At 46.1% G+C, this 14616-nt stretch overlaps 1 protein-coding gene across 2 annotated transcripts in view; it reads right to left on the reverse strand.

Annotated features, from left to right (window-relative positions):
* The window catches only part of ATP10D (ATPase phospholipid transporting 10D (putative)), a 74214-nt gene that overhangs the window by 8627 nt on the left and 50971 nt on the right, over positions 1-14616 (reverse strand). Inside the window, exons 16-19 of one of the 2 annotated variants that reach the window (XM_075997865.1) lie at positions 10617-10926; positions 7780-7856; positions 6229-6354; positions 2178-2378 (exon numbers count right to left, since the gene is read on the reverse strand). In XM_075997865.1, the coding sequence (XP_075853980.1) occupies positions 2178-2378; positions 6229-6354; positions 7780-7856; positions 10617-10926 (714 nt within the window). Of the gene's footprint in view, positions 1-2177; positions 2379-6228; positions 6355-7779; positions 7857-10616; positions 10927-14616 lie in introns of those variants that run through there. The other variant, XM_075997866.1, reaches the window with a different exon arrangement.

A 14616-nucleotide genomic window follows, 5' to 3' on the forward strand; every position in this document is an offset into this window, starting at 1 on the left:
AAAAAGAAGACCGTGGGTGGGTGAGAGATAAACAAAAGGCTTCTTGGAAGGGAAGCTTCTGGCTGCAGATTTCCAACTCCTTGAGAGCACAGAGATTCTATAACCCCGGAGAATGTATTTCACAACACTGAACACAGAAAATGACCCAAGCATAAAACAGCATTTGTTTGGAGGCCAAGTTCAAAGACAGGATAAATTCTGGACGGTAAAGTCAATGAAATCAATTATCTTTTGTCAACAGCCACATGCTGGGACTCCGCCTGCTATGATCCTCTTTTATAGAATGGGCCGGCTCAACAGAACAATGTGTACGGAAAGACTGATAAAAGACTGAATTCAACAGCAGGAACCGTGACCTCAATTCTCCCAAGGATAAGGACCCATTCAATCTTCAGTCTGTACAAATGGGCTTTTAAAACACCAGCTATATTGGCCGGGCGCGGTGGCTCACGCCTGTAATCCTTAGCACTCTGGGAGGCCGAGGCGGGAGCATCGCTCGAGGTCAGGAGTTCAAAACCAGCCTGAGCAAGAGCGAGACCCCCGTCTCTAATATAAATAGAAATTAATTGGCCAACTAAAATATATACATATAGAAAAAAATGAGCCGGGCATGGTGGCGCATGCCTGTAGTCCCAGCTACTCCGGAGGCTGAGGCAGGAGGATCGCCTGAGCCCAGGAGTTTGAGGCTGCTGTGAGCTGGGCTGACGCCACGGCACTCACTCTAGCCCAGGCAACAGAGTGAGACTCTGTCTCAAAATAAATAAATAAATAAATAATAAAAAATAAAGCACTAGCTATAAAAACTTTGATTGAACAACTACCTCAACCTCTCCTTACCCCAATGGATTTGGGATTTAACTTGGGCTTGGGGTGTAGGGCAACCTTCATGGACATCAACCACACATCCCTGCATTCTGGCCTTGAACTTTAACCTGACTGGACTGCTTTAGGAAAACCCCATGCAGTTCTTTGGTCTGAATGGATTGGATGCTGTTAAAGGATTATAATGAGGATTTCTCCTCCCCTGAAACCTAAATGTGGGACTCCTCTGTGGGCTGTGCCAGGAAGCCTAATGACCCTAAATTACTCTGCATTCCAGAAAGGCAGTTCAAGACAGAATAAAGTTAGATTGATGAATTTAAATACATCATTTTAAATCCTGCATTTCCTCAAATTTCAGATTAATTCCAGATGTTAAAAATACTGAGAGCTTAATATGGCTGGAAATTTTACACATACTATTTCCCTTAATTCTCACATCCATAGAGTAAAGATTTCCATAATTTCCATAAAGTAAAGAAAACAAAGCACAGGCGAGTTAAAGAAATTACCAAGGCCACATGCCACAGAACCAGAATTTAAACTTAGGCTGAACATGACCCATTCTTTCTAACACATGCTGAACCACTGGTTAGCTGTCGGAGGTTTGGAAAAATTGCTTAACGTCTTTGAGGTTCAGATTTTTCATCTTAGAACCGGACTCTGTCTCAAAATGTTTTCATGAAGATAAATGAGACAGGGGATGTTTAAGAGTCAGTACAGGCTTGGCGCGGTGGCTCATGCCTGTAATCCTAGCACTCCGGGAGGCCGAGGTGGGAGGATCTCTCAAGGTCAGGAGTTCGAAACCAGCCTGAGCAAGAGCGAGACCCCCGTCTCTACTATAAATAGAAATAAATTAATTGGCCAACTAAAAATACATAGAAAAAATTAGCCGGGCATGGTGGCGCATGCCTGTAGTCCCAGCTACTCGGGAGGCTGAGGCAGGAGGATCGCTTGAGCCCAGGAGTTGGAGGTTGCTGTGAGCTAGGCTGACGTCATGGCACTCACTCTAGCCTGGACAGCAAGAGTGAGACTCTGTCTCCAAAAAAAAAAAGAGTCAGCTCAACAGATGACAATAGGGCTTAGTGAATATACTAGATGTTATTGGCAAGTGATTGGTAAGAACCAAATACTGGATTTTTTTCTTAAAAGTACCTAAGGCCTTTCATAAATTTATCTGTGTTCATCCAAGAGGCAAGTAACTTAATATCCACCATGTGAGTAGAGATGTTTTAAGACAAGCAGGCATTTCCAATAGTTCTGAGTGGACTGAAATATTTGGGTCAGAGGATTGGAAAACACGCTGGCTTTGACAATGGACACGAAGCTATCCCAGAATTCTTGCTTTTAGCACCTACCTCTGATCTCTGCCCGCTCCTGTAGAGCTCGGGCAGCTGCATGAGGGTCTCTGCAGACACATCTTTCTCCAAAACACCGTAAATGACAGGAGGGGCCGAGGTGAAGAGGAGGTTGAAGAGGATCAAAACCCAGTAGTCGGTCATGGACGTTCCTGAAAACCCACAAAAGAACTGGTACCAGAAAAGGAGGTTCACATAGGCCTGGGGACAGAAAGAGGAACATTCGGGTCTTAGAACCAGTGACGGGTGCCAGGACCACACATTCCACACGCTGCCACCTGGAGCCGCCTGATTTCAGCCTCTCTGCAGTTTTCTGACTCACACGATGGAAGATTGCAACTCACCTTGCAGCTTGATTCAGTGTATTAAAACATTAAAGTACACACGCATGCAACCCAGGCCCCTCCCCATCTTAGATGTCGTGCTGGCACTGTTCTGAGTGCTTTAGGAATTCATTTCATTTTCATAACCACCTGGGGTCGATCGCTGTTCCCATTTTGCAGGTGATGAAACTGAGTGCAATGGACTGAATATTGGTGGCCCCCCCTAAAATTCGTATGTTGGAATCCTAATCGCCAATATGATGGTGTTAGAAAGTACCGTGTTTCCCTGAAAATAAGACAGGGTCTTATCTTTATTTTTCCTCAAGAAGACACCTAGGGCTTATTTTCAGGGGATGTGTTTTTTGTTTTTTTTTTAAAGGACGGTACAACCATCTCCATTTGTTCAAATAGAGTGAAGTTGTCTTCTTCTGGAACATCATCATCACTCTCCAAATCCCATCCTGAATCCCATCCTGAATGTCTTGCGACTCTGTTTCCTTTAGAACCACCGGCCCCGATCTCTCCTGTGGAGCACTAGAGCTCTCACGGGGCGGATGAGAAGGGCTGCTCATGTTCTTTCCCGCTCTGCAATGACACGCATGGGTTGTGCAGATGCACTGTGCAGCCACGCCCATCACTAGGGCTGATTTTCATAGCCACGCCCATCACTAGGGCTGATTTTCATAGCCACGCCCATCACTAGGGCTGATTTTCATAGCCACGCCCATCACTAGGGCTGATTTTCATAGCCACGCCCATCACTAGGGCTGATTTTCATAGCCACGCCCATCACTAGGGCTGATTTTCATAGCCACGCCCATCACTAGGGCTGATTTTCATAACCACGCCCATCACAGGCTGATTTTCATAGCCACTCCTGTCACTAGGGCTGATTTTCATAGCCACGCCCATCACTAGGGCTGATTTTCGGGGTGGGGCTTCTATTGCGCACATGCTTAGACATCCTGCTGGGGCTTATTTGATGGGGAGGTCTTATTTTCAGGGAAACACGGTAGAGTGTTTGGGAGATGATTAGGCCATAACAGTGTAGCCCTTCTATATGGGATTAGTGACCTTACATAACAGGGGTCCCAGAAAGGTTTCACGATCTCCTTTTACCAAGTGAGGACACAGTGATAATTCTGCAACCCGGAAGACAGCCCTCAGCAGAAGCTGACCCATGCTGGGACCCTGTTCTCAGCCCTCCAGAACTGTGAGGAATAGATGTCTGTTGTTTATAAGTTACCCATCTTTGGGTCTCTGTTATGGCAGTCTGAACGGACTAAGACACTGAGGCACAGAGAGGCTAAAGGAGCTTGCCCAAAGCCACCCAGTCACTATGTGGCAGAGCCAGTGTTCGAACTGAGAAATTTCACTCAAGATGAAGAGAGTCTAGTCCAGAGCCTGGTGCACTCGACTAGACAAATGTTCGTTCTCTTCCTTCCTGGGTTCACAATCACTTTGTAGTAGTGAAATGGGACAGTGCCAGCAGGGTGGCCAGCCATGCCAGTTTGCTTGGACTGATGGGGTTTCACAGGGCATGGGACTCTCAGTGCTAAACCCGGGACACAGTCCCCGGGCGAATCAGGATAATTGGTGACCCTAGAGGCCAGGCACATGCAACACCCTACAAGGTTTCCTCCAGTATATTTAGCCTCAGACAGACTAAGCCCACTACAGCAAAACCTCTGTACTCTGAATCAGGGGAGACCCTGGATTCAGACATAGGGGGTTTTGTTTCAAGGCCTGGGAAAATTCTCCTGTTGACGGTTTGACTTTAGCCCATTTTCTTAACCTCTCTGAATTTTGGTTTCTGGTTAGAATGAGAATTATATTACCGTGGGGCTCTGTGTCAAGATCAAGTTAGAAAGTACTCATGACCTCAAAGCGTCTTACAAATGTTAAGATATTATCACTGGCATCAAAGATACCCGAGAGCACTTCTAGGAAAATGGCCACGATCCTCAGAATCGAGTTTCTTGGTCTAGTGTTCATGGACACACATCATGCCCAGCTGCTGAGAATCTATCATTTCGGGGTACGTATGGTTTGGGGCACTATTCTAGGGAATGAATTCATAGTCTTCATCAGTATCTCAAAGGTTGTCGAACATCCAACAAGCACAGTTTCAGAAAGATAAACTACTCTAACAGTTTCTGGCCCTGGCCCTTTTCTCCACAGTTTATAAAATATTCATTTTTTTAGCTAGGTATATAAGAGGCAAAAATTAAGCCTAGAGAACATTAGTAGAAATGGCCGGCCGGGTGCGGTGGTTCACGCCTGTAATCCTAGCACTCTGGGAGGCCCAGGCGGGCGGATTGCTCGAGGTCAGGAGTTCGAAACCAGCCTGAGCAAGAGCAAGACCCCATCTCTACTATAAATAGAAAGAAATTAATTGGACAACTAATATATATAGAAATAATTAGCCAGGCATGGTGGTGCATGCCTGTAGTCCCAGCTACTAGGGAGGCTGAGGCAGGAGGATCGCTTGAGCCCAGGAGTCTGAGGTTGCTGTGAGCTAGGCTGACGCCACAGCACTCACTTTAGCCTGGGCAACAGAGTGAGACTCTGTCTCAAAAAAAAACAACAACAAAAGAAACTCAGCAGAGGGGCTCCTAAGTCATTGGCCACTAAGTCATGGAATTTCAAACACCAAACCCCAGTTTTCCCCAGAATTACACACTCAGGCAGAGACTTTATGCATTTCAAATATTTTCTTAAAGTATCTGAGTTTCACTAAACTTTGCCTAACTGTGCTAATTCTAATTAACAAAATACTGAGAGTTCCCTGAAAAGTTCATTATGATACAGGAAAAAAATTGCTTTGGTGGACAAACATACACACAGAGAGATCTAAACTGCACATCTGAGATGTCCTAAAAATGACTTGTTATTTTTTTTTTCCTAAAGATGGTATTTTATAATAATTTTATAATGTAAACGTATGTCTACTACTGATATACAACATATGGACTTTAAAGACCAAGGATGAATCGGACCCAAAAATCATGATATACTTTCACAATGATCACATTTAGAAGAGACTTAAATGAATGCCATTTTATAAAAAGGGAAACTGAGATTTCAATGGTACGCTGAAGATTAGAAGCCAGGGATTCTAATCCAATTTGGCCCTGTTAGGAATGGAATAATCAAGATAAATTCCCTTTACCGTCAAATAACTACCAAGCCCAAATGTGTTGTGCAGGGTGGCCAGATAAGTCCTGCATCTGTGAGCTGCAGCCAGCTACAGGATGAGCATCAGACTGGGTTTTCACCTGTATCTGTGTCATTAATATACCACAGAGAACATTAATTTGGGGGGAAAAGCAGATATTTTTTTTGGCATTGGCAGTAAAACGGAAGCAAAGCTTTTTCACTTTCTACTGCATTAAACATTTCATCCTTCTGCTTGTCACAGCCTTTTGTTAGGGGAGGTCAAAAATTGGACTTTAAAGGAACCAGACAGGACTTAATTCAAACGCACAGGGAGTAAGTAGAAAATGCCAGCAGATGGTCCAGCTTAGCGATCCGCTGTCAGAAGCCAAACACACAGCACATTTTCAGGTCACTTCTGGAAACGACAACAGCACTGCTCCTCGCTGCTGTTCGTAGAAAGAACGTCAATCAATAGGCAAAGTGAGCTCGGGACAGGACACTTGCTCTTGCTCCCTGAGGCCACCAGGGATGGGAGGTACGGAAGGGGAGGAGACGTTGGGGTTACCTACCACGTTCTTATAGAAAAAGTAGAGAATCATGTTGGAGAGCCGAGTGTAACACCAGTGCCCGTGCACAAGGAGGAGCTTGCTGAGATGTCTGAACTGAGAAACGGCAAAGTCACTGGCCATCACAGCCTGCGGGGACAAGGGGAGACAGGGTGCCCTCCTGAGCGATCAAACGTGCCACAGCAGACACGGCGCGGGCAGCCCGACCATCGCGACATTCAAAATGGTTGTAGTTGTTTTTTTTTTTTTTGAGACAGAGTCTCACTTTGTTGCCCAGGCTAACGTGAGTGCTGTGGCGTCAGCCTCGCTCACAGCAACCTCCAACTCCTGGGCTCAAGCAATCCTCCTGCCTCAGCCTCCTCCCGAGTAGCTGGGACTACAAGCATGCGCCACCATGCCTGGCTAATGTTTTTGTATCTATATTTTTATTAATTTCTTTCTATTTTTTAGTAGAGACGGGGGTCTCTCGCTCTTGCTCAGGCTGGTCTCGAACTCCTGACCTCCAGCGATCCTCCTGCCTCGGCCTCCTGGAGTGCTAGGATGACGGGGCGTGAGCCACCGCGAGGGCCCTACATCACTTCTTACTACACTCATCATTGAGAAGCGGATGTGGATTGTCATGCAGAAGGCGGAGTTCTTGCTAAGGGGGCTGCATTCTAGGGACAATTCATTTGCTGAAATTGCATTACGAGTAGCGATAAAAGAGAAACCTGGTTCCCTGCGACCATATTGGGGAGCTGAATGGTAACTCCAGATAGTCCAGGAAGGACTAGGTTCATAGGTTTGCTGCTGTCGTTGTGGCTATTTGTGTGTGTGTGTGTGTGTATGTTTTGATCTGCAATTAAGCTTTCTTATTTTTTAATCTATGAATGTATTTTATTACATTGGCACTTGTATTAGTTGCTATTCCTACCACCATGTCTACCTGTTTATGTTACATACAGAAGACACACATAACTTCCTATTCCTGTGTGTTTCACTGTTCAGAGGTGGTGGCCGATTAAGGTTCAAACAACAAACGTAACCAGGCCGGGCGCGGTGGCTCACGCCTGTAATCCCAGCACTCTGGGAGGCCGAGGTGGGAGGATTGCTCGGGGTCAGGAGTTCGAGACCAGCCTGAGCAAGAGCGAGACCCCTGTCTCTACTATAAAATAGAAATAAATTAATTGGCCAACTAAAAATATATATACAAAAAAATTAGCTGGGCATGGTGGCGCATGCCTGTAGTCCCAGCTACTCGGGAGGCTGAGGCAGGAGGATCGCTTGAGGCCAGGAGTTTGAGGTTGCTGTGAGCGAGGCTGACACCACGGCACTCACTCTAGCCTGGGCAACAGAGTGAGACTCTGTCTCAAAAAAAAAATAAATAGATTTAAAAAAAACCAACAAAACTGTACAGGCAAACCACACAGCTAAAATGTCCCCGGAAAATGCTGTAACAATTCGCCTAGTACACACTGAATGAATAAATGAATGCATGGATAACTTCCTTGTCTGCCACCCCGCTGGGCTGACCACACACAGTCTCGCTCTACCCCGGAGGTGTCACCCACTTACCTGCATGCCTTCTTGACCCGAGACCCCTATGCCTACGTCTGCCACTTGTATCATGCTAACGTCATTGGCACCATCCCCTGCAGGAAGCAGAAGGAAAACAGTGAGAAACAGCCCGCCAGGAGCAAAGAAAAGATGTCAGCTTTGCAAACCAATAAGCGAACGAATAAAATCCTTCCAAGTGTGCTCCATTTCTCCGAGCTGCCTGGGAGCGGGTGAGGCAGACATTAAACGTGGCGCCCCACTGCCACGGGGGAAGAATGACACACCCAACGCTGCCCTAAACTCCTCCATGCTGTGACGCTTGCCTGGACTGGCCTCCTCTTTCTCCCGAGCTACTTTCAAACCTCCGGATTCACCCTGCTCCTTCTTCTACCCGCTGCGCACACGTTTCCTGTCTCCCTGACACGTCCTCCTGGCCCCACCCCTCTCTGCTGGGTGTCGCTTGCTCTTGGGCTCGGCTTGGATGTCATTTCCTCTGGGAAATGCTTCTCACACTCCCTTCAGATCCGACGTCCCTTCCTTAGGCCCCAGCGCCCCCGTGTGTTTCTACCTCCCCTATCACAGGGTGCTACGGTTGCCCATAGATTTACCGGCCTCCCCAGGTTCTTGAGAGGAGGTACCTTGTTTCCCCGAAAATAAGACAGGGTCTTACATTTATTTGTCCCCAAGAGTACACCCTAGGGCTTATTTTCAGGGGATGCGTTATTATTATTATTATTATTTTTGAGCACCACAACCATCGCCCTTGATTCAAACAGAGTGAAGTCGTCTTCTTCTGGAACATCATCCTCACTCTCCAGACCCCGAATCCCATCCTGAATGTCTTGTGACTCTATTTCCTTTAGGGCCACTGGCCCATCTCTCCTGTGGAGCACTAGAGCTCTCACGGGGCGGATGAGAAGGGCTGCTCGTGTTCTTTCCCGCTCCGCGACGACACGCATGGGTTGTGCAGATGCGCTGCGCAGCCACGCCCACCACTAGGGCTGATTTTCATAGCCACGCCCACCACTAGGGCTGATTTTCATAGCCACGCCCACCACCAGGGCTGATTTTCATAGCCACGCCCACCACCAGGGCTGATTTTCATAGCCACGCCCATCACTAGGGCTGATTTTCATAGCCACGCCCATCACCAGGGCTGATTTTCATAGCCACGCCCATCACTAGGGCTGATTTTTCATGGCCACGCCCATCACTAGGGCTGATTTTCATAGCCATGCCCATCACTAGGGCTGATTTTCATAGCCACTCCTGTCACTAGGGCTGATTTTCATAGCCACGCCCATCACCAGGGCTGATTTTCATAGCCACGCCCATCACTAGGGCTGATTTTCATAGCCACGCCCATCACCAGGGCTGATTTTCATAGCCACGCCCATCACTAGGGCTGATTTTTCATGGCCACGCCCATCACTAGGGCTGATTTTCATGGCCATGCCCATCACTAGGGCTGATTTTCATAGCCTCGCCCATCACTAGGGCTGATTTTCATGGCCATGCCCATCACTAGGGCTGATTTTCATGGCCATGCCCATCACTAGGGCTGATTTTCATAGCCATGCCCATCACTAGGGCTGATTTTTCATGGCCTCGCCCATCACTAGGGCTGATTTTCATAGCCATGCCCATCACTAGGGCTGATTTTCATAGCCTCGCCCATCACTAGGGCTGATTTTCATAGCTACGCCCATCACTAGGGCTGATTTTCATAGCCATGCCCATCACTAGGGCTTATTTTCATAGCCACGCCCATCACTAGGCCTGATTTTTCATAGCCACGCCCATCACTAGGCCTGATTTTTCATAGCCACGCCCACCACTAAGGCTTATTTTCGGGGTGGGGCTTCTATTGCGCACATGCTCACAAATCCTGCTAGGGCTTATTGTATGGGTAGGGCTTATTTTCGGGGAAATATGGTATTATGTTCTTGCTGGTCACAAACACAGGTTATTCCCAGCTGCCTGCTACGTTCACACGTTTTTGGGTACTCGGCTCCTGGTTTTCCTTGGGAACTCTCAGCCACGTGGCTTGCCAGGGTGAACCCAAACACCCGTATTTATGAGTGGGCACCTGACCCACACCTGTACGATCAGTGTCTCCTGTTCTCCGGCCTCAGCGACCGGTTCACAGATGGGCACATGACTGAAGTTAATTAGCATGATCGGAAAATCCAGGGGGGTTCTGGAACCCAGGGGCTTAAAGGGTCCATTCATTGATAGGTTCATTCACCAAGATAAATGAACACAATTCCATGCTCACCCCGACACTTTGTCGCAGCGATCTGGAAACAGGTGCTGCCTGTTCACCCAGGTCGTGAACAGGATAAGGACGTACACCCGGGAGTTTTCAGGGGCTGCGTCACCACCCCGAATGGAGAAGTGACCCGCACCCGGCAGCAACCAGAGGCAAATAGAGATGGAAAGAGACAGGCCGGGCGCGGTGGCTCACACCTGTCATCCCGGCACTCTGGGAGGCCGAGGCGGGAGGATCGCTCGAGGTCAGGAGTTCAAAACCAGCCTGAGCATGAGCGAGACCCCCTGTCTCTACTATAAATAGAAAGAAATTAATTGGCCAACTAAAAATATATAGACAAAAAATGAGCCGGGCGCGGTGGCGCATGCCTGTAGTCCCAGCTACTCGGGAGGCTGAGGCAGGAGGATCGCTTGAGTCCATGGGTTTGAGGTTGCTGTGAGCTAGGCTGACGCCACGGCACTCACTCTGGCCTGGGCAACAGAGTGAGACTCTGTCTCAAAAAAAAAAAAAAAGAAAAGAAAGAAAGAAAAGAAAAAGAAAGACAGGGAGAAGGTGCAGGGCCGGCTCACCGATGGCCACTCACCGATGGCCAAGGTCATGACCTGCAGGTGACCACGCACCAGCTTCACCACCTCGCTCTTCTGCAGGGGCGTGGCGCGGCAGCAGACCACGGCCCGACAGCGAGACGTCAGCTCCAGGAACCGCGTCTGCAAACTTTCTTGCAGGGCAAACTCCAGGGTCCTCCCGGTGATGACGAGTCCAGCCCCAGGCTCTGAGTCCCGGGGCACGGGAGGCTGGGGGACATCCACGCTTGATGGCGTTCGCCCGGGACGGGCTGGAGCCGTCTTCTGAAGCTCTCTCAGGATCCTGCTCATCAGCATCTCGCAGGCGTCCTGGAACGGAGATGCAAAGGCCGTTACCTCGCAGCCTCGTTGGCGGTTAGAGGCAGCCACGGTGCTTTACATTGGCTCGCTGTCATCCTTTAAGCAACGGCCCCGGGGCAAGGCGACCACAAGTACTGAATAATTAGCTACTTAAAAAAGACTTTGCAGCTCTTCCCCAGAGAGTTCTGTGCGCACGTGAGGAGGAGTGGATAAAAGGATGGGGGAAACCTCTCTTAGAAAGAGGTAGCTGTAGAATTTCCCCATGTGTGCAATCCGCCTTCTCAAACACCAAACGCCAGCAGGCCTTTCGTCTCACTCTGCCATTTATTAGCTGTCTGAACTTGAAAGCAAATTCTGTAACCTCTCTGAGCCTCGACTTTCTCATCGAAAAAAAAAAAAATGCAAATATTATCTCCATCGTCATGTTGGGAGGACTTAAGTGGAATATTAATAATACACACCAATTCCCCTCCTCGGGGAAGGCACGGTATAGAGCAGACATTGATAATAACGATCGTTATTAACGACGTTAACAACATTATTTTCACTGGAATAGCCCTCTAAAAAAAATAAATAAAAAGAATAAAAATTATGAAGAGAAAAGTAAAAAAAAACCATTGTTAACAATTAATGTTATTAATAATTGTTATAGAACGCTCATTATATTTTTATCTTCTTTTTAATTCAACATATCCATTCACTATTTATTAAGAATATATATTTATTAAGAATATATTAGAAAACATTCCAGGAGCTGGGAATATGTCAATAAACATGAAAATCGATGCCCTTTGCATTATTTCAGGATGGGGAAAAAAAAAAAAAAAAAAAAAGAAAATCGATGCCCTGGTGGAGCTTGCATTGCTTGTCTAGTTTGCAAACATCCTTACTCGACACTAGTTAGGCAGTTCTTTAAAGGCATGGGTAACTATTTTTTCTTTTTGTGAGACAGAGTCTCGCTTTGTTGCCCGGGCTAGAGTGAGTGCCGTGGCGTCAGCCTAGCTCACAGCAACCTCAGACTCCTGGGCTCAAGCGATCCTCCTGCCTCAGCCTCCCGAGTAGCTGGGACTACAGGCATGCGCCACCACGCCCGGCTCATTTTTTCCATATATATATTAGTTGGCCAATTAATTTCTTTCTATTTATAGTAGAGACGGGATCTCGCTCTTGCTCAGGCTGGTTTCGAACTCCGGACCTTGAGCAATCCACCCGCCTCGGCCTCCCAGAGTGCTGGGATTACAGGCGTGAGCCACCGCGCCCGGCCCATGGGTCACTTTTAATTTGCTTTTGAAGCCTTTGTGATACTTAAAAGAGGGTCATCTCAGGTACTCAGTAAATATGCCCATTGAATGAATTCTACTCAAAAAGACCATGGCTGGGCTCGGTGAGATTTTGATGTTTAAAATGTCTCGCAATCAGAGTGCTGCAGTGCAGTTTAGTGTTCCTAAGCACAAAAAGACTGTGATGGGCTGAGCGCAGTGGCTCACACCTGTAATCCTAGCACTCTGGGAGGCCCAGGCAGGAGGATCGCTCAAGGTCAGGGGTTTGAAACCAGCCTGAGCAAGAGCGAGACCCCTGTCTCCACTAAAAAGAGAAAGAAATTAATTGGCCAACTAAAAATATATAGAAAAAATGAGCCGGGTGTGGTGGTGCATGCCTGTAGTCCCAGCTACTCGGGAGGCTGAGGCAGGAGGATCGCTTGAGCCCAGGAGTTTGAGGTTGCTGTGAGCTAGGCTGACGCCACGGCACTCTAGCCCAGGCAACAGAGTGAGACTCTGTCTCCAAAAAAAAAAAGGACTGTGATGTTCCTTATAAAGAAATTACCTGTGATAGGTAAACTTTGTTCAGGCAAAAGTGACAGTGCTGTTGGCCATAAATATAATGTTAATGAATCAACAATATATGTATTAAATAAAATGTCTTTAAACAGAAACAAGATTATGTATTGATCAGTTGACAAAATGTGACCAGACCCATGGGAAGCTAACTTTGCATATCTTCCTCGTAGCAATGGTCAGCATTCACTAATTCAGAGTTTGAGGCAATTCCATAAAACATAACTCCACAAATAATGACAACAGACTCTGTATGGGTGTGTATATAAAATACATAATTTGTTACATAATATAGAAAGTATACTGAAATAGGAATCAGAAAAATCAAAGTTTATTCCATGTTTGATGAGTAATAAACTCTGGGCACTTAGAGAAGTCACAACTTTTTGGAATCTAAGGCCATAAAATGAGAATAATTTATTATTATGTCTATTTGTTATAGCTGTCAAATATGATATATGAAAAGCCTTTTATAGATTCCAATAAAGATGATGAAGATAAAAAGTTACTCAGAAGAAAAACTGAAATGAAATTACAAAAGCAAAAACTTAAGAAATTAAATGATGAATCCGGAAAGGCTTTTATATATTCCATTTTGCAGCAAATAATCTAGGATATGATTGCGTTGAAACAAATAAAGAAAAAAACTTTTATGAGAATGGAAACTATGTTGTAAAGGGGGCCACATTTTTAATCCAATTTGCAAACTTAGGAGCAAAATTGATGGAAATTTATAAAGTTGATGCAACGGAAATGACTCAGACATCCCACTGGCTGCCAGACAGCTTATTTAAAATGTTCTAAGAGCAATTCTTTCACTAGATGAGAAATTGGGCTCCGTGATCTTCAAGTCCTTTTAAACTCTTAGTGACTCCTGAGGGGTTGAGGATAGGAGGGAGGAAATAGGGAAATAATTTAAATGTTGAGTCTCTCCTATGTGCCTGGCATTTTATTTTATTTTTTTTTAATTTTTTTTTCTTGAGACAGAGTCTCACTCTGTTGTCCAAGCTACAGTGAGTGCCGTGGCGTCAGCCTCGCTCACAGCAACCTCAGACTCCTGGGCTCAAGCCATCCTCCTGCCTCAGCCTCCCGAGTAGCTGGGACTACAGGCATGCGCCACCATGCCTGGCTAATTTTTTCTATATATATTAGTTGGCCAATTACTTTCTTTCTATTTATAGTAGAGACAGGGTCTCGCTCTTGCTCAGGCTGGTTTCAAACTCCTGACCTTGAGCAATCCGCCCGCCTCAGACTCCCAGAGTGCTAGGATTACAGGCGTGATCAGGATTACCGCGCCCGGCCTATGCCCGGCATTTTATATGCATAGACTTATGTCATCATAAAACTAAAATTTTGTTCATTGCATTTTATTTGGTTATCTGGAAAATTCACACGTGTGGAATAGCTACTGCTAGCAAAAAAATAATAATAATCTTTTTGCTATTATTAGCAAAAAAAAATATTATGCAACAACATAGATGGAATTGGAGAACATTATGTTAAGTGAAATAAGTCGAGCACAGAAAGACAAATCTCGCATGTTCTCACTCATATGTATGAGCTAACTCTTAGAAACAATTGATCTCATGGAGACAGAGAGTATAATGAGGGTTACCAGAGGCTGGGAAGGGTAGTGGGGAGAGAGGATAAAGTAGTTAATAAAGGTTAATGGGTGCAAAAATATAGTCAATTAGACAGAATGAATAATACTTGATAGCACAACAAAGTGACTATAATACATAAGTTAAAATATACCTTAAAATAACTAAAAGAGTGGAATTGGAATGTTCCTAACACAAAGAAATGATAAATTCCTGGGGTGATGGATACCCCAATTACCCTGATTTGATTAATACACACCGTC

Source organism: Microcebus murinus, chromosome 26 (genome assembly GCF_040939455.1).
Source record: "Microcebus murinus isolate Inina chromosome 26, M.murinus_Inina_mat1.0, whole genome shotgun sequence".
Classification (NCBI taxonomy): Eukaryota; Metazoa; Chordata; class Mammalia; order Primates; family Cheirogaleidae; genus Microcebus; species Microcebus murinus.